The sequence below is a fragment of the Pempheris klunzingeri genome, chromosome 1 (assembly GCF_042242105.1).
Source record: "Pempheris klunzingeri isolate RE-2024b chromosome 1, fPemKlu1.hap1, whole genome shotgun sequence".
NCBI lineage: Eukaryota > Metazoa > Chordata > Actinopteri > Acropomatiformes > Pempheridae > Pempheris > Pempheris klunzingeri.
In genome coordinates, this window is record NC_092012.1 from 19,728,712 (window position 1) to 19,747,910 (window position 19,199).

At 41.9% G+C, this 19,199-nt stretch overlaps 2 protein-coding genes across 4 annotated transcripts in view; one reads left to right on the forward strand and one right to left on the reverse strand.

Moving 5' to 3' along the window:
• Nucleotides 1–911: 911 nt before the first annotated feature.
• LOC139199803 (PWWP domain-containing DNA repair factor 3A-like) lies at nucleotides 912–11,102 on the reverse strand. 3 transcript variants are annotated; one of them, XM_070829089.1, is made up of 15 exons: nucleotides 11,085–11,102; nucleotides 6,591–6,688; nucleotides 5,740–5,866; nucleotides 5,329–5,612; nucleotides 4,958–5,225; nucleotides 4,600–4,740; nucleotides 4,423–4,493; nucleotides 4,050–4,126; nucleotides 3,678–3,738; nucleotides 3,510–3,585; nucleotides 3,359–3,409; nucleotides 3,013–3,254; nucleotides 2,388–2,609; nucleotides 2,172–2,260; nucleotides 912–1,355 (listed from the first exon to the last, which is right to left on the reverse strand). In XM_070829089.1, the coding sequence occupies exons 3-15, from the start codon at nucleotides 5,744–5,746 to the stop codon at nucleotides 1,256–1,258; spliced, it is 1,689 nt and encodes a 562-aa protein (XP_070685190.1). In that variant the 5' UTR covers nucleotides 5,747–5,866; nucleotides 6,591–6,688; nucleotides 11,085–11,102; the 3' UTR covers nucleotides 912–1,255. The 3 variants fall into 3 exon arrangements, with proteins under 3 accessions (XP_070685190.1, XP_070685269.1, XP_070685110.1); XM_070829168.1 differs by lacking the exon at nucleotides 11,085–11,102 and having other exon boundaries at nucleotides 4,600–4,719; nucleotides 5,740–5,890; nucleotides 6,591–6,814; XM_070829009.1 differs by lacking the exon at nucleotides 11,085–11,102 and having other exon boundaries at nucleotides 5,740–5,890; nucleotides 6,591–6,814.
• The window catches only part of kif26ba (kinesin family member 26Ba), a 77,550-nt gene continuing 67,852 nt past the window's right edge, over nucleotides 9,502–19,199 (forward strand). The window contains exons 1-2 of the mRNA XM_070828762.1: nucleotides 9,502–9,561; nucleotides 10,919–11,311. Coding sequence (XP_070684863.1) covers nucleotides 9,502–9,561; nucleotides 10,919–11,311 — 453 coding nt within the window. The remainder of the gene's footprint in view (nucleotides 9,562–10,918; nucleotides 11,312–19,199) is intronic.

The following is a 19,199-nucleotide window of genomic DNA, read 5'->3' on the forward strand; positions in this document are numbered from 1 at the left end:
TCAAATGATCTCTGGATCTTTCAGCCCTTGTTGAACCATTGCAAAGTGTTCTGGTGTGCTTAATATAGTCAGTCAAATGTATGTAAATTGTTCAAACCAAGTACAATGTCTCATTGGGCTTAAGGGCCCACATCAGTGGTTTACAACCCAGCTCTAATACTAGGAGAAAGACATGGAAATAATGCAAAGGACTGTGGGTCACATATTGTGGAAGAAGTTATTTTTGTGTTATTTGTGTACATAAATGTAAATCTCCACTGTCTACAAACCATACAAAAGAAAAAATAGCCAAGCCTCTTGCCTTTTCTGTAGTTTCCTGGACTTAAAAACCTGATGTTTGGATTTACAGCCAGTCCCTTCTTGTGTAGGAGACTTATTAGTTAAGGTCCACGCCCTGTAATAATCCTCACATCTCACCGTTGCACAGCAATCAAAGATCTGTGATACAACTCCATTCACTAATCAAGTTTCAGCTTTTCTGAGAGATCAATGACAGAAACTGTCTTTATCATTGTGATGGTGTTGACAGACAGAAGATGCTGCTCAGTAGTTTGGTGGTATAGCAGCAGATATTCTTTTACAGCAAACAGCAGCAGAGTGAAAAGACTGTGGCTGACACATCATCTCACTGTTTTTCAGATTTTGGGTAGCAAGGTGCAGAGGATGTTTTTAAAAAGATCTGTAAGAGGATTTCAAGTGTGAGGTGGACCAATGCTGTTCCAACAGAGAAAGGATCTATTTCAGATGCTGGAGTTTAAGACTGACTTTTAAGATGACGAAATATATATTTCAATATGTCAAAATGGGCCTATTAACTAATTTTGCCCCCGAGGCCTCCTAGTGGTTGTGCTGCAGGGTTCATGTATCAACTGGAGTATGATGTTTTCAGTAAGACTCATATTAGACACGTCTGTTTTTTATTTGGTACTTGTCCATCCTGTAGTGTGTCAAAGTCTTTACTGCTGGACAAAATTATTAATAGATCTTTTTTTTGTAAAACATGCGCACAGACATACAGAACACAGCTCATTGATGTACAAGATTAACTCTGAGGCATTTGCCAACTTTTAATTTTCAGTACTCAGCGTTGGGTTTAAAAAAAAAAAAAAAAAAAGGGCAGAGGAGTTGAAATAATGTGATATGATTTGTCATTGATTATAAGGCATAATATGTTGTTACCTCTAAAAAAACATTTAGGGAAAAAAATCAATACAAAAATAGGTTCATTTTTACCATACAATACAACACACTCACTCTAACTGATGGGGTCTGACAATAACCCCAGCGCAGTGTTCTGAGGCTGTGATTTTTTCCTGATCTGCTGCTCAATCATCAAGTCAAACTCTTGTCTTTCTCTGAAACGAAAAAGAAATGGGGAAAAAAAAAAACAGTCAAAGATCATATTCAGCATTAAGTGTAAAAATCATTCTATTAAAATGATAACTCTTGGATTTTAAACCTGGAGCCTATTTTTGTATATTGTGGGTTGGAAATGACTGATACGTAGAACATTTTTTGAAATTGGTCCACTAGATTGCCTCCAGTGGCTGCAAATTTACCTTTCGGGGCAACTGTGCCTAAAACATTAAAAGTGCTTGTTTTTGCCACAAGCTAAGATATTTGGAATAACACCAAATGTCTGACAACGTTACAGTAAATATCCCTATAGACCTGTAAGATTCTATCTATCTAACCATAAGCAGCTGTTGTATTGTGCTATTCAAGCCCACCAGACTCCTTTAACAAAAATAGTAATTTTACATCACAGAACACAAGAGTGGCTGGTTTACTGCTGCCTCGACCAGTAACTTTGTTTGTGTTATTGTGTGTTACAAAAAACTGTAATGGATCTGAACCAAGCCTTTAAAACATCAAAGTCATAACAACACGAACTGAGCAATTTAACGAGTATTTCTGGTTGAACTAAAAGGATCTTACAGGTCTATCTCTGTAGCGGTTCTTTCTGTAAATGTTGTCATACATTTCCAAAAAAAAAAAAACGGTGGCAAAAGCAAGCACTTTTAGTGAACATACTTTGATCTGGCCCCAAAGGATTACAGCTATTGTAGTTAGTGCGCTGCCTGTTCTTGGCTGCAGCTGGAGGAAATCTACTGAACCAGTTCCAAAGGTTTGGACTCATCCTTTAATGGTTTAACTCATCCAATTCGTACCTGTTACTTATCCCTCGTCCTTTTAGGTACTTCTCTTCTGCCTTTTTTACCGAGACATTGTCCACCCCCGCGATCGCGTAGATGATGGCCTTCATAGGAGAATGAATAATAATCTTACAATACGTGTACCACATCAACAGTGAAGTGCATACCAGAAAACATACCATATGCTACAATAAAATAAAATAAACAAGCTCGGGACGAGCTTGAACGTACTTCAGGAAGCAGCACATCCAAGACAAATGGGACATGCTCCATGGATTTCACCTCATCCAGACACGAGGAGGAAGCCACAGTGGTTGTGTAGAGCCCATTTAGGTACCAGTAGACTCGGTCCAACTGCTGGTCATCTTCCAGGTACACGTTCACCACTCGTCTCCGATTGGCACTCAGAAAGGAGCGAAGCCATGTGGACGGCTGCTGCCTGCGGATCACAGCCTGTAAGGAGAGTGATACAGGGATGGGTGCTTATCTTTACCATCTTTTAGTACTATATATAATTCCTATTTGAAGGACTAGCCACGTTTAGTCAGACGTATTAATTCCTAACATTGAAATTTCACTGTGGATGCCATTTGTTTCTCTTGCACTCATCAACAGCAGCAAGTCCGATGTCAAACACAATAACCAAAATGATTGCTTCACCCATGTCTTGTTTGTTTTAGCTTTGCACACCTGGGCACACCCAGGGTTTTGTAAAACCAGCTGAGTCCCTGCATTTTATTGTATGATATACAAGTATATTTCCTCCAAGTAATCCACATCAACTGGTACAGAGAAAGTGCTCAATCCAAGAACTACAATAGCAATAATACAACACAACTGGCTCCATTTATCATACCAGAAGGCGTCCTTCCACCTTGCGTTGCTTTACGATGAAATGGACAAGCTTCTCATTGGCGCGATTGTGGGCAGCATGACTCCGGTCTGGCAGCAGCCTCTTTGACCTCCTGCTGACCTCCTCCTGCTGTTCACTGAAGCTGTCGTCCTTATGATCGTCACACAGCGCCTCCATCATCGAATCACTGGCGATGGTAAGTCTCTCTGAGGCTGCCTGCGGGTACTTCCTCCTTACTGGATAACCTGGAGTAGTTAAAGAGCATCGTCAGGACAAAATAAGGCTGCAGGTGCACTTGAGTTTTCACTCTGCTGTGTCATGTTAAAGAATGTTGTGCAGCGAAACTTACTCATGTCATGAGCAAAGTACTCGATGAAGGAGCCGGAAAATGAGCCGCATGCTACAAAGACAAAACAGGATTAATACTGCTAAGAATTCAGTGGTATCAGAATGCATGTAAATATCAGTGTCCCTTATTTGTTTGTCCACATAATACTAACCAATCCGTATTCTGTAGTCTGTTATGAGCTCCATGGACCACACAATCGCAGCATCATACTTTTCTTTGGCTTTACACTATAACAAACATAAGAGACATAAATAGTCTGCCACTATGTCAGGAAAACATTATTTTTAGTTTGAGTGGATAATTTATGGGCGATTCTTACCACCAGTTCATCAGCTTCTTCACAGTCATAAGGCTTCAGGGTTTTCAGAGCCACAGTAAACCTTAAAGAAAATGAACACATAACTAAAAATGTTATTTAGGAAACAATGTTTAAATATCTCTTAAATAGAAAGTTTACTGAAACCAACTCAGACTATACAGGAATTTTTACTATCATATGCAGATGCACAAGATGCCAGGATCTTTTCATTTTGAGACACCATTGTTGGTGAGGCCCTTCAGCCAGGAGTTACCTTGAAGATCAAGGTGTGATCTGCAGAGACTCACAATATTTAGTAAGATCCTATGCACTCTAAAACTGAAGAGGCATTCACCAACAAATCACTGAGAGAAAACCCATTCTATTTCATACCCTTTCTTTTTGTGTAGCATTGGGTCATCAATGAAGATGATGCTGGCTTTTTTCTGCTTACGGTTCACACTTTTTACCTGCAGAGAGAAAATAGGCCAGATTTCAAACATTAAAACCACTAAGGCTTTTGGGGTTTGCCATTTTCCCCAATTAATGTTATCTACCTCTCATATGAAGATTTAAACTGAATAGCTGTATTTAGTTTAAGCCAGTGATTGAACAAAAATGCTATTCACTAGTTAAACCTTTACAAATGTGAGGATTTGCAGAGTGTCTGCGTCTTAGCAGGACAATGTGTGTTGTTCCATCTTAAAACTTTGATAAGCATGTGCTTATGAGAAATCAAAGATCCACACAGTTTTTCTGTACTCACCAATGCAGGCCAAAATGGACAATTTCTAAATTTGTGCCACACAAACACTCCTTCTGTAATAGAGGGGGGCTCTGAAAGACAAAAACAATCCACTTGAAGTACACAGTGTGTACACACCAGTCCTTATCTAGTCCTTATAAAGGGTTATTTGCTTTCAGTCACTGCAGTCTCTCTCACTTTTGTCCACCTGCACCAAGAAACTTGGTAGATCCTCCTCTTCCTCATCACTTTCCTCATCTTCCTGGAGGGACAAAGATAGCAGCTGGTCCTCATGATGACTCAGTTCTATTGATAGATCTGAAGACAGCACAGACTCATCTTTGTGGGGGAAGGAGTGGGGTTGGGGCAGCAATAACACAGATTTAGAGATGATCAGTTTAGTTTTTTTTTTAAGAACGTGAGCTGCTCTATTAGTAGCTATCCTTGCAAATATAAATCCACACAGCACATTTTTATGCTTATGATTTTAAGGGTGATGGCGTCTGAAAAATGTTTCAAATTTCTCTGCATGAGACAGACACTAAGAAAACACTACCTTGCTCTGTTACATCAGACTTCTCCAGTTGAAATCTTGGTCTAGAGCGTTCAGGTGACTGAGTAGTGGAGTCCCTCTTTAAATTCCCTGTCTCAATCTTCCGCGTCCTGCCACGTCGGGACTTGGCTGGCCGACCATTGGTATTAATGCAGGTCTGCGTTTCCTCCTTTGTCACTTTTTTTCTGACTTGTCTTGGCTGGGAAGCATGACCCCTCCCACGTCTGCTTTGAGATTTTGATTTGGAGCATGGTGAGTCCTTCTCTGCTGTCTACAACACAGCAGATATTAAAGGAGTTCAAAGAATATAACAGAAAAATCTGTGGGCTAAAAATGCAGGCACAATACTTATCAGCAAAAATATGATCAAACACCTTTAACTGAGTGATGAGTTCAGCGTACTCTAGCTCCACTCGTTTCGCTCCAGGAGGTGACTGGATGTCTGTGGAGGAGCTGCGGACTGGTGTGGAGGTCAGGCAGGTTTCTCGTGTCTGTCCCGTTTGTCCCCTGTGTCTTTTTGGAGTACTTGGAGAGGCAGTAACAATGGAAAAATCATTATCTGGCCCAGCATCCAAAGCCCCTGCTTGCAATGAAACAGTGTCTGAGGTGTCTTTCTCTGTAGGTGTAGGTTTCCTTTTTCTTGTTTTCCGACATCCACCTGAAAGATAATTAACAATTATATCATCCTAATGATTTACAGACGTATATGTTCAAGATTTAGCTGAAACCTTTTCATTCCTTACAAAGGTTAGAAAGTGAAATAACAAGATTGCATGTTGGGTTACCTTTCATTGTTGTATGACTTGGTGTAGACCTCTCTCAGGAAAGATTTCCCCAGAGTTCATTGGATCAGAGGTCTACTAAAGTGTCAAGATGTGACACTTAGCAGGGCTGATTTCTTTCACATGAGGCCTGTCTTGACAGGCAGAAGGTTTGCTGTGTAGAGAGAGAGAGAGAGAGAGAGAGAGAGAGAGAGAGAGAGAGAGAGAGGCAGAGTAAATTCACGAACAAACAGGAACATGCCTTGCAAATGAAAGCTGCTAACTGGTTCACTAATCTGATCTCAACTTGTTCATATCTTTGACAGATGTGTTCAAGGTGGCACGCTGCATTTACAACAATGCCTCTCCTCCCTTCTCTTACTGCAAGCTCAGCTAAAATTGTCCACTGACGTCGTGCAGTTACTTAAACAATAAAAAGAACATAGCACATGTACACCATGCTAACCCTGATAAATTTTAGCATTTTACTAGCTTATTCTGAAGTGACAACATGTACAGCGAGCTAACACGGTAGTCGTTGAGAGCGCCAGTTAAAGGCTAACGTGTTGCTAACAAACAAGCTGCATCATGACATCATTTGTGTAACTAGGATGCTAGTAAACAAATAAAATAAGGAGCAATGAAAGCAGCGACTGCTGTTTATTGCTCACACACATTACGTGACATGACAGAAAACATCGACGCTACGTTTGCACGGTTTGTCAGTTAGCTGACGTTACAGTTGTTCTTCAGTGCAACTGCACAGTTAGCCTCAGTTAGCCTCAGTTAGCCAAGCTAGGAGATGAAGCGACTGTCAGGTTTCACCTCAGGAAAAAACGAAATAGCTACGGACATAAGTACAAGTAGATGCTCACTTTGAAATCTGAAGCGTCCAGTCGTTTGTTTTGACGGTTAACAGCCAGCTTTAGTAAAGACTTCGGGCATCGTCGTGCCACACTTTGACTGCTCCTCACTGGCAGAGAAAGGACTTCAAATTTACGATAGAGCACGTAACATTAAATACGACAAGAAAACCAAATTATCGCATGTATAATTCATGTGCACAACTAGCAAAGAAACTCAGGCTACTTTCTTCTTCTTCTTCTTCCTTTTCTTCTTCTTCTTCTTCTGGTATTATGGTGGTCTGTAACCATTACCGCCACCTACTGTACCGGAGGATAACCTTTATCTTTGGCCTTTTCTTTTCTTCTTGTTGATTTGCCTAACGGATATTCTCTCTTCTTCAGGCTTTTAAAAATAAACCCAAGAGCTAAAAAATCCCTGGTGAACTTGAACTGCCAACAACTAATAAATGCCAACTTATCTCTGTTTAGTTTTGCTTTCACCTCCCACGTGCTGTTGAGCTCCGTCTCTGCCTGTCTTTCTAACTTTCTCTTATCATCTCTTGTGGATTCTGTCCAATACAGTGCATATGTTTTACATCATATGGTACACGTTCGATCAACATTAAACTCACAAATATTTAAAAATCTATTTATTATCTATCTATTTATTTTAAAAGAAGTGTAGTTTAAACCACATGCCCAAGCCATTCTGTGTGCTAATGCACACTTCTTTTCTTTTTGGTCTACACCTTCAAATGCAGGGACCAAGCAAAACATTCCTGTAAACATAATGTATTTCCTCATGGTAAACTCTTTGCATGAGTAATAAACCTAAAACTACTGCTATATCTGACCACACAGTTTTCAATGGTTTAACTTGCTCTGTCTTGCTGAAACACCAAACTTTCTGCAATCACTTTCGCTGAATATCTTGGTATTATTTACTCAAATGTGGGAGTGTTGATTTTAAATTCAGGCCAGTAGAGGTCCTAATCTCATGATAACTTTTGTTCACTGTATTATACTCGTGCCTTTTTTATAAATGTTGACTTGTCATGGTGGGTGGGCACAGGTGTTATTAATAACATGAACAATGGCTGTGCTCTATTCTATAAGTGTCCTCATATGTCATGACAGTGTTACCAGGACCGTGAAACCAAAGCAGCTAAATGGATTTCAGCCATTATTAATTGTATCATTTGCATGTGTGCTTTTTTTTCCTCCTGTAATTTGTCTGTGAAAAAAGGTCTGTGAGAGAAGACTTGTTACCACAACATGTGTGAAACAGTCCAACATGCTTTTTAGCTGCAGGGTGTCAGTGTGTCTCCAGCAACAACCTTATGACAACAGTAGAGGTCACTGTGTATCCACTCACAGCCCGCTCTCTTTTACAATGAAACAGTTCCTACAAATATTTCAGTGATTTTCTTCAGGGGTGTCTCCTCCATTACAAGAGGACATTCGAAGTAGATTGATTTGGATTGCTTTTCGCTCTTCCGAAGGCTTGGCTCTTAATCATATACCCTTACATTTTCCTGCATAACTTTTACTTGACTTGGCATAACACACTCAATCCAATCAAATGGCCAGCCAGTTGACCATTTGACTGAGGTTTTCACAGACAGAGATGACTGCAGGCCACTTCTCCAAAGGGCATATGGCTCAAGACAAACAGAGTTTATTGCAGGGGCCCAGAATGTGTTTGACTGGGTCATTGCACATACTGAATGTCCAGAGATTAGAGACATCATGACACTGATCTGTTGCCTAGTTTGTTAACATCCATGTCCAGTCCCTGTCTCACTTCTGGCAACATGCTTCTGTAACTTCATCTCCATCCTCCTCGTCCCTAAAGGCTTTTATATTATCAGCAGCCCTCTCCATTAAAAGAGGGAGTGAGTCCAAGCTGCGGCCAACACTGATGCCAGTACCCCCCCTCATCTAGAAAATTCAGACCACACTCTAAAAATGAAGTCAATGATTGAGTAGTTTAGGTTTTTCAATTATATTTCTACTCAGGCACCAAAAACCTCAACACCCCCACAGAAAAAACAAACAAACACCATCTTCTGTGTGCTCAATAGTAGCTGGAGCCCTGGAAGTGTCCCTTCATATAGCCCAGTTCAGCACACAGTCCTCATCATCATCCTAACAGCATCCCTCAGTCACGTAACATACCTCCGTCTAAAAAGTCCAGTTTCCTCACGTGTAACAGGCAGCGGTGTACCTGCTCAGCTGGAACCTCTGGGTGTGTGTTGGCCTGTGGCTGACGAAGGGCAGGGCGGCCCCGCCCTCATCCAGATGTGCGCCTCTCCTGTCTCTCCAGTCCACTGCTGGCTGCAGCCGAGCGCGGAGCCTCGGGGAGTCAACAGGAGGGTGCGAGCACGAACACTTGAAGTGAGGAGCTGACCGAGCTTTAGCCGGGCTCTGCACCAGCCAGACCCCACTCGATCTAATGAGTCGGGGAGCCCATGAGGCGGAATTCGCCCCGGGGTGCTTTTGTGTCACCTGGCCGGCCTCAGACGCAGAGCTTGCGGAGAGAGGAGAGTGTGGAGAGCGCGCTGCTGAGCAGAGAGCCTCAGTGAGCGCAGAGCAGACTCTCTGCTGACAGGGAGCGGTCTGCTCTCCCGCACGACCTGTCTCAGTCCTCACTTCGGTTTTCAGAAGTGATTCGAGGGCTTTTTCTCCAGGAGCAAAAACCGTCTAGGATTTTGTTTTGTCTCTTGGCGACGGAATGGGGATGTAACCGGTTTCCACATGCGTTTGGAAGTGGCGTAAGGTTGCCTCCAGATTGAGAAGAGCAAACTGCAGGGGCGTGTGGTTAATTGCTAGAATAAGGTCTCTTTTTTGAATGTGAGGCAGCAGCCACAGCAGCAGCAGCGGCAGCAGAAGAGGTTCTTTATCCTCACCTCTCCTCTCCCCACTTCCTCTCACCTCCAACATGACTTCACTGTCGGGGACCAAGGAGAGGTCTGTGAGCAGCCGGAGCAGAAAATATGGGGTAGGTTATTCATTCCAGTAGCTGAGGGATGGACACACCTCTGTTACCTATTAGCCCGAACACACAAACTTATCCATCCCGATTCACTGATGCATGTAGGCTGCTTCATCTCACACCGCCCGTTCATTTTAGTGGGAAGCTGTAGTGTTTCAGCCTGCCGTACAGATTAAACTCATGCTCAGCAGACCTGTTTCCTGCTGTTGATTGATCACATTTCACACATCACCTCTCACGGTGTCACAACAGTGGCATGCATTTTCACTGATGGATCTCCCCCATCTCTTAATTATCACTAACTGAGGACCAAGCAGCTAAATTGTCAAGCATTATACTCACACCTGTGCCACTGCCTACCTCCTACAGCCTAATTAGTGTTAATTTATAACGCAGAGTTGGCTCACATTATACCCACCTCCTCACTTGCATTCCCACCTATCAGCCTACTCACTGCTTTCTTATTATAGCCCTTGTGAGGGATTACAGCCGCTACAGTACCCAACCTCTTCAGCCACCACCACATCAATGGGTCTGTTCTCCCTGACTGGATTTACCCAGCCGCAAAAGATCTAATTTTCAACTCCTTGTGGCTCATTTGATGTTCCCATGTGGCTGTCTGAGCAGAGAGAAATAACACAGGTCTCCACACGAAATCTGACTTAATCCTGTTTAGACGATAAAGGAAGCATCCAGTATGTTGACTGGCTTGACTGAGGTTGTAGCAGCATCACAGTAAATGTTCAACGTTTGCTTCCTGTTCGTGTGTTTTTAATGCTCTGACCTTTAATTGAATGCCCCAGACTCCTTGTCTACCCAGCTGCAATGACCCATCGCCTGTGCGTGTTATTGCCATGAGATACTGTGACTGTCTGCTGTAAGTTTAGGCTCTAACTTTCCAAAACAACATATGCATGGATATTGAAGCTGAGAGTCAGTTTTTTTTTCTCAAACAGAATAATTTCTTTTTTATTCTCCCTAGTGAATTTCAGATACATCCCCACAAGTTAACAAAGCTGGTAGCATACTAATATGGCTAGATGCATACATAAAATATTTAGACTTTTAATTTGCATGATACATGACGTGTGCCCCTCACCTCTTTATTCTCATCCCATCTTGTGCAACCTGTTGTGTGCACTGGGATGAGTGGAATGTTGCACATATTCACACAACATAGCTGTTTCCATGGCACACATTCGACATGTCAAAGCAGGAAAACTCAGGTATAATTAGGAACAACTCTAATATGATATTAATGTCGGCTCTGTTCTATTTATGTATGAGTCATACCAGTGAGCCAGCAGGTATAATAGCAGGCCTATCAGTCAACATTTGTATTTGTTTTTTCAACCTTCCACAGGTGCCTGACACTTCGCCAACCAAATCTGCCTCCTTCTTCCCGGACACATGGTACCGTAAGGCCTATGAGGAAACCCCCCGCTCCGGCACACGCCCAGCCCCGGAGGGAGCCGGCTCCATGCCAAGCTCCACAGGCACCCCGTCCCCCGGCTCGGGAATCTCCTCACCAGGGTCCTTCTCTGGATCCCCGGGGACCATCTCTCCAGGGATTGGGACAGAATCCCCAGGCTCTCTAGGCGGCTCCCCGGGTTTTGGGACGGGGTCACCAGCCTCTGGCAGTGGAAGTTCCCCTGGTAGTGAAAGAGGGATTTGGTGTGAGAACTGCAACGCTAGGTTGACAGAGCTTAAAAGACAAGCACTGAAACTGCTCATTCCTGGACCTTATTCTAGCAAGGTAAAGGCTGGATTTTCTGCTTGTCCTTCTGTCTTATGGTGTGTATGAATGCATGTGTGAATCCCATTGCATATGTTTTTGCATTACCTATTCTGTCCCCCAGCGATGAGTTGGCTATGCTCAGCAGCATTGCCTACAAAAATAACTTGTTCCTTCATTAACTGTGGCATTTGGGCAGTGGCACTTATTAACTTGGTTGCTGATGAAAGACTGGGCTTCTAATCATTCCCTTGCTTACCGTGTTGCTGTGTAGCCAGAGTTATTGTTCTCATAAATCATAAGGATGCTGTAATTTGTCCAACCCTCATTGGACCAGCTGTGGAAAAGAGCCAAGAGACCAAACTGCCTTTGGGATTTAGAATAATTATTGTATCTCAAGCTGGTTATCAATTACTAGCAAATAATGAAAACCAAAGTAATAGATGAGACTATCTTGATTTTTGTGTTAGAGTTTTCCAGGTTACCAGATTATTCACCAAAATCAATGATTTCACTTTGTACTATATTACTTTTGTCTTTCTGAGTGAATTAACATGATGGATTATTGAAAGACATTGATCACTTAGAGCAGATATTAATCCATATAGATTGCTGCCTTTTTTCTAATTTCCTTTGACAGGGGATTTCTGTTTTTTTCTGCTGGTGATCCATATAATCAATTTCAATTCCATTAGTACAGTGACTCTCAACAGGCAGATCATAAGCCCCAGAGTGTTGTGGGTTGATTTACAATATACAATCAAATCATAGACTAGACATATTTATCATCATGTATATAAATATGTATATGAATATAAATATGCATATATGTATCACATATATATGTACCATACATATATATATACAGTATATACACACACACTCACACACACATACAACACCTACTAAATATATATATACTTATTAAACGGTGTTGTCACATACTGAATAGTTTTCAACAACAGAAACGACAAAAACTGGAAGCATGGCTTTGCACAACAGTCATTTGATGTCACTTGAATGCATTTTGGTTTCGACATTAGTCTGGCTCGTAAAAAAATGAGTGGTTATGCATATAGAAGGCATGAAAAAATCTGCACATGTTGCCTCTGGGTTTGATGTTCTTCTGCTGCAGTTGACTGGATTTTAGTTATGAATACAGTGGGGCCACGCATCAGACTTCAGTTAATTGGTAACAAATAAGCATCCATTATGCACCATGGGACTAATAAAGTGCATCCAGCAAGACAGAGTCAGATATAGGGCTCCAGTGGGATAGAGAGACTTCGTGTACAGCCAGTAAGACAGATACAGAGGTGGAGACAGTGGGTTCTCAGTAGCCCAAGAACATGACAGTTGGAAATTGTTAGGAACAGTTGGAGTTAATGGGGACTGTCGGTGGGTAGACCACTAATTAAAATGTTATTTGTGAGGTTGGGTTCAGTTCCGGCTGATTAAAGCTTCCCCACTGTGGTTAACTTTATTGCAGTGTAGAATATGCACATGCACATAACTTACAGTATTGTAATTGGTATGGGGGTTGTGAAAAATGGATCTGCATGTTCTGTAGGTCAAGTAGAGAGCGTTTGTAGAAGCTGAAGATGTGAAATTTGGCTAAACCCAGTACACTAGGTACACAGTACACAATAAACTATGCAAAGTAAAATCAGTTGTAGGGTTATCAAAAACCAAAATATCAGCGTTTGGCTCCAGGATTTTGTTAATTGAAAATAGGCTGAGAAAAATGGTGATTTTAGTGTCTTTTTCTCTGTATACTCGACAGATTCAAACTCAAATGTATGAATGAGGAAATGGTTGGAAGAAGTGGGAGTGGGAAAATCAGTAGCACTTTCTACGCAAGTGTATACTCCACTGTACATGCAGCACGCTAAATATTCAGAGGTCTGAATATCAAAGGAGTGAACATGTGCGCCTGATATGTGCTCTTAAATGTGTTTCCCTGTGGTTCTGATCAAGCTCTTTCTCCTCAGCCCTCACTTGTGAGTCAACTGACTCAGGATCAGTGGGTGGATCCAGAGTGCAGGGTTTCTTTAATGAATGAATTACATTGTGAGTGTTAAAAGTAAATAATAGTTCAATCATATCTCTCACTGTACTTGGTACATGATATAACAACCTAGGAAGGTGAACTCCCCATTGAAATGTGTATAGTTAGCATGCAGCATGTCCATCTCTCAGTCGTTACCAGTGATTACCCACAGTTTTTGATAACCGGTTGAGTGACAGAACATGCAACACTATTACATATATGACGCATCTTTACAGACAAGCTGTTTATTTATTTTAGTTATTTTCTGCTGTACGCCAGTGAGCAGCAGGTGAGTTAGCCTGTTTAAAAACGCCTCTGGAGACATTACTGAAAAACCGAACAGTGTTGTACGGCCATTTAGCTGTTCAGGAGTTCCTGGCTGATTTTCCTTCTTACAGTGTGGCTTCTTTCTCATACTTCTTACAAGAGTGAAGTGACCTGTTAGGTGTTTTGTCTTGGGGAAAAAGCTGAACTCATGTCCTCTGTGAAGCAATGTGACCTAATAATCCTTCTCCTTCAACAAATGTGCCAGAGCAGCACTTAAGCTTTGTGTGTGTGTGTGTGTGTGTGTGTGTGTGTGTGTGTGTGTGTGTGTGTGTGTCCATGTCCAGGTCTCTTCCTGTTGTGCTGTCAGCATGTAACCGATGTTATTCCCAGTGGACAGTGGGACATATGTGACCCCTCACAGCTAGAATAAAAGCACATATTCACCAACTGATGATACCCAACACACACACACACACACACACACACACACACATTCACATACACACACATACACCGCTGAACCGTGTAGACTTGTCTCTGGCTATGAATACATGATAGGTCATGCTTGACCCATGCACACACACACACACACACACACACACTTACACACAGGACTGTTAATACTATGCTAATGATGACCTTCACAGGTCTTACTGTTGAATATTTTGCTGTTTGGATGTCTGTGTGTGTGGTCATTTGTGCTTTGTCGGGCATTTGTGTGGCAGTTACAGCATTCTGTGAATACAGAAACATGTACACACACACACACACACACACACACACACACACACACACACACACACACACATGTCCATTCTACCACTATCTGTAAACTTCAAGACATGAGATTGCAGCAGACAAACCAGTGTTTGTGTGCATTCTTGCACTTGTCTGATGGATAAGCAACCATTAGTTTTTTTGTGAGGTGTTTATTTGCTCTCCATTATATCATTCATTCATTGATTAATTCTGTGAAAAGTGGTCTGCAACCTAGTGGCTCTAAGAAGACGTGGCAGTTTACAGATGAGGAGATTGAAGGAAGATAGAAATGGACTGAGAGAATTATTGATGGCAGGCATAAAAGACAACATAGCATCTGTATTTTTTCTGATGGGACTTAAATGTTATCCTCAAATTAAACTGGAATCCAGTTCAGGTCATATTGTCCATATACCTTTAGTACTTTTGTTATTCAGCTGGATAAAGGAGAGAGGAAGAGAGAGAGAGAGGCAGGTCATATTGCCGGGGGCAGTAGGGGCGGGTGTGTGGGGCTAAACAGTGTTCTGTCGAGGGATTAGAATGAGCATAGAAGGTTTTCAGGTTTAGACACATGCAACCATGTAACTACAGCACTCAAAAGCACATCTGGCTACACAGCTGTACTCACTTAAAGCTTGTATCCCTGCTCTAGTGGTGTGTATTTCTCTGTGCCTGTCTGTGTGTGTGTGTATTCATGCCTTATATTCACACCCAAAGCATCATAAATGGATGCAGGGTGATCTGTTTTTGGTTGGTCCAGTTCAGCTCAGGAAAGTGGGTCACTGTGTGTGTGTATGTTTTAGTCACCAGCAAAGTGTCTGTTTCAGATCAGCTGAAAGTCAAAACCTGTATGTTTATAAAGTGAAACATATACAGCTGCACTTCAGACATTAAAATGGGACCAAATAAGGACATGTTTGTGAATATATTCACTCCCTGATAGCCTCCTACCAGCAACTTGAGATTGATTGAGGTTGATTTCATCTGTGCTTTTTTAAGACTTTGAACATGTTCATTGAAGAACAGAGTGCTAAGGATTGTAATTGTAAGAGTTGAGTTTTGAGTATAGATATGTGTATATTTACCTGGAGTGTGTATATATCTATATAGTACATAGAGTTTAGAATTGAATGCACATTACTAAGAGTGCTATGGCATATTGGGAAGTCATTTAATTAAATATGCTGTGAAAAACACCCACATTCTCTCAGTTAGATGCAGACTTACCACTGACTTTATACAGCTTAGCCAATCAGATCCTTTTAACACCCAACTCAATCATAGATCCCCACATCAGGACATGGTAGTGGTACATCTGACCATCAGATAAACTAGACACTGAGGGTCATTTGTCTGCTGTTTCAGATACCTTTTCCAACCCACAAAACAAATGGGGTTGATACCCGTTTGGATGTAATCAATTTAACTAATCCCAGTCACTAGATGATTTTGACCCAAGGCCAGTAATTTGTCTGTAATTAGTCTACTTATCAGATCAGATGCTGGGATATTATTGCTCTGCAGTCTGTCCTCAAAGGGATGTATTTCTGCATACAGGTAGCTCGCTTTCCTATAATAGCCAAATCCCATAACACTAGAGAAGCAGGCCTCCAGTAACCACGGCAGCTGGTGTTGCCACGGCAGCGACATGTGACAGATGTGAGCCGCATACATATCTCCATCAACGTTAATGGGCTCCTCATAGCTGTGTGCATGTTGTTGAGAGGCAAAGAGAGGGTGAAAATATATGGAGTTCACGTGAAAAATAGCGCGCCTTAGCATGCATGTGTGTGCTTTTGGCAAGCGGTAAGAGGGAATATATGTATATATAGATACAGTAGTGTGATAGTGTGTGCACAGGCTTGTGTGTGTGTGTAAAAAGAGAGGAAGAGAGAGTGATCATGCCCTCCTGATGCCTTTCAGGTGTGAAAGACATTACCATATAAAGAGGTGACTTCATCAATAACAGCTAGACGCTGTGGATGGATGGATGTGTGTGTGAGGGGAGGGAGGGCTGCTGATGCAGGCTAAACTGAAGAGCTTCTCACTGGGTTTATGTCAATTCGACCCCCCCAGGTGCACACACTTAAAGACCATCTCAGGATCAAGTATTACTCATTGTGCACTCTATTTCAGTTCAATAACTTTATTTGTATTCATTATAAAAAGAAAACATACATAATTACTGTATACATTGATTTATCCTTAAACCCACAAAGCCCCTGTGCAATTTTATGCAATACAGTTCAACAGTCCTGTGTTAAATATAACCTACATGGACTTTATAGTGTTCAGACTTTACAGAGGAAGATAGAGTCATCCAAATGAGGCCAAGATGCCTCGTTGATGAGATGGGTCAGGAGGCTGGCAGAACTCCTTCAAGCTAACAGATGGGCCTATACGTAAGTGTGGAAATACCATCTTGGAGCAGCAGAGATCAGTGATCAGCAGGTAGCTCACTTTATCTAAATGGAGGGAGGGGGGTCTTCAAGAAATATTACATTAAATATGATATATAATATCATATTTAATGTTAAAAACATTTGGTCTTTTCAGTGCTGTTAATCTCAAATGCGTTTTAATTTGTACAGAACACTTGCAGGGTTGAAATTGATTTCTGACCATGTACGTCACATGTAAGCACCACTGACCAGCCTTTTTCAAATAGATTCTATCAGTGAGGTAATGTACAATGTCATGAAGTACATGGTATCTAATGAGAAACATAACAGTGACTTCCCATCTACTCCTGTCATCTACATAGTTGACAGATCTCAGCCATTGGAGCCCCTTTGGGATGAGGTGGAACCAACATAAATGCGCTGCTTAAGATCCTGCAGGAACAAATTTGCATCCGTCGAGTTCCCGGTGGAATTTTTCCCAGCATTCATGCTCTCTATTGCTTGAAGAACAAGCACAGTCATCGAGACAAAGGGGTCCAAGCCAGTCCATCAGTTAGATGGACTTGAGACCAGCATCTATGCTCGCCCCCTCTCCTGCTCTCGCTCTCCTGTCATATTGTTCACATCTCACTCTCTCATTTTGCATCCCTGCAGATATTGCCACTCAGAACTAACTTACAACCTCTCTCACACACAATCTCTTTTTCTCTGAATTAGGCTCTGGAGATAGGAAAGAGAAGGAGAGGAACAAGGATTTAAATTTAGAAGAGTATACGGAGGAAGAAGAGAAGAATAAGGAACCGGGGGGTAAAATGAGTAGTTAGAGGAAATAAGGAAGAGCGTTTTCCCTAATAATGCTATCATTGTCATTACAGTCAGTGATCCAGAGCGGACACTCTTAATTAGACTCACCACCGCACCCAGTCAGAAGGCTGCCACAGTCAACACACAGTGGATGTGTGTAACATGTATCTCTATAAAGAGCAAGAGAGGCTTAAAAAAAGCCTTGCCAGTGCCAAAGGACAGCAGATGACGAATTTGAGTTTGCTAGTGTGCATTAGTTAGGAAATTAAACACAAAGACACACATTATTAGATCCAGCAGATGGATGTGAAAAGTGTTTGCACAGTGGGTGTCTACCAGTTGGCTTTATTTTGACACTTGAACTGCACTCCCCGCTCGCTGGCTAATTTGAAAAGAAAGACAGGGCATTAGTATGGTGGATGTTTGGAAATGTTTGCATTGCTCTGTTTTCTTACCAGGGACTCACATTTAATGAGTTCTTGCTAAATTAAGATTAGAACATACATATGTTAGATGTGGCTTCCTGGTGGTTCCTATCTTTCTATACTGTCTTCTGCCAAACAAGTGGCAAAAATAAAAAAGATGTATTGTTTTACATTTAGTGGATCTCTGGATACAGCAATTCACAGACTCCACAAAAACAAACATACACACCACTCCTGTACACCAACAACACATTTCAATAACAGGCAAATCACATGCATGAGTGAACACACATTGGCACACAACAGTGTGTACAGACACTCACACTATGCACACACCAAGGCACCCGGAGGTTCATGTGAAAACACACAAAATAAGACACACTGGCACGTGTGTATGTGCACTACTACACACACGTACACTGCTGGATGGTGGTGAAAGTGGCAACAGCACCTGCTGCCATGAGGTCCGTAGCTACCATGGCAACTGCCTCTCCATTACCTCCACAATACAGAAATAAATAGAGAGCAGCATACAGTAGTTATGCATCCCCTTTGTCTGTGGTGATACAAAGTTTTAGATTCTATAGGTGCATTTTATCGTACATATAGAATATTGCATTTTTAAGCTGTGTATGTGCATAGCTGTCTCTCTACCTGTCTGCCTATTGTCTGTCTATCCATCCATCTGTCTGTCTGTCTGTGTGTCAGTTATGCAAAATGTGCTGTGCCTGTTCAGATGCTGTTTTTCCTCAGACTTTTAAAAGTTTTTGTTTCCATCATCCAGAGCCAAGATGAGGAGTGAAAATGTCCCAGTGTACCAGTAGCTGCAGGTGCCAGCTCCAGCACTCTGTGACACTGTGAAGTCTCGCTTGCTGAACGGTTTATTTGAAGACCTGCTAACCACACTTTTAGCATTAGCCAAGCTGCTGTCATAAGCTGATATATCACACAGAAGCATGCGCATGCACTCACGCAAACACACCTCATACACATGCACGGACCGTCAGAGGCTATCACATAGTCAGATATAACACATCTATCTTCAGCATCTCACTCTAGGAAAATCTCATGACAGGCTGAGGTGTGACTGACAGGGATGACGATGTGTATGTGAGTGTGTGTGTGTGTGTGTGTGTACGTGTGCATGTCTTTGCTTCACGTTATCTTTGCAAAAACTAGTTTGCAACTTTCAAAGTAAAGGC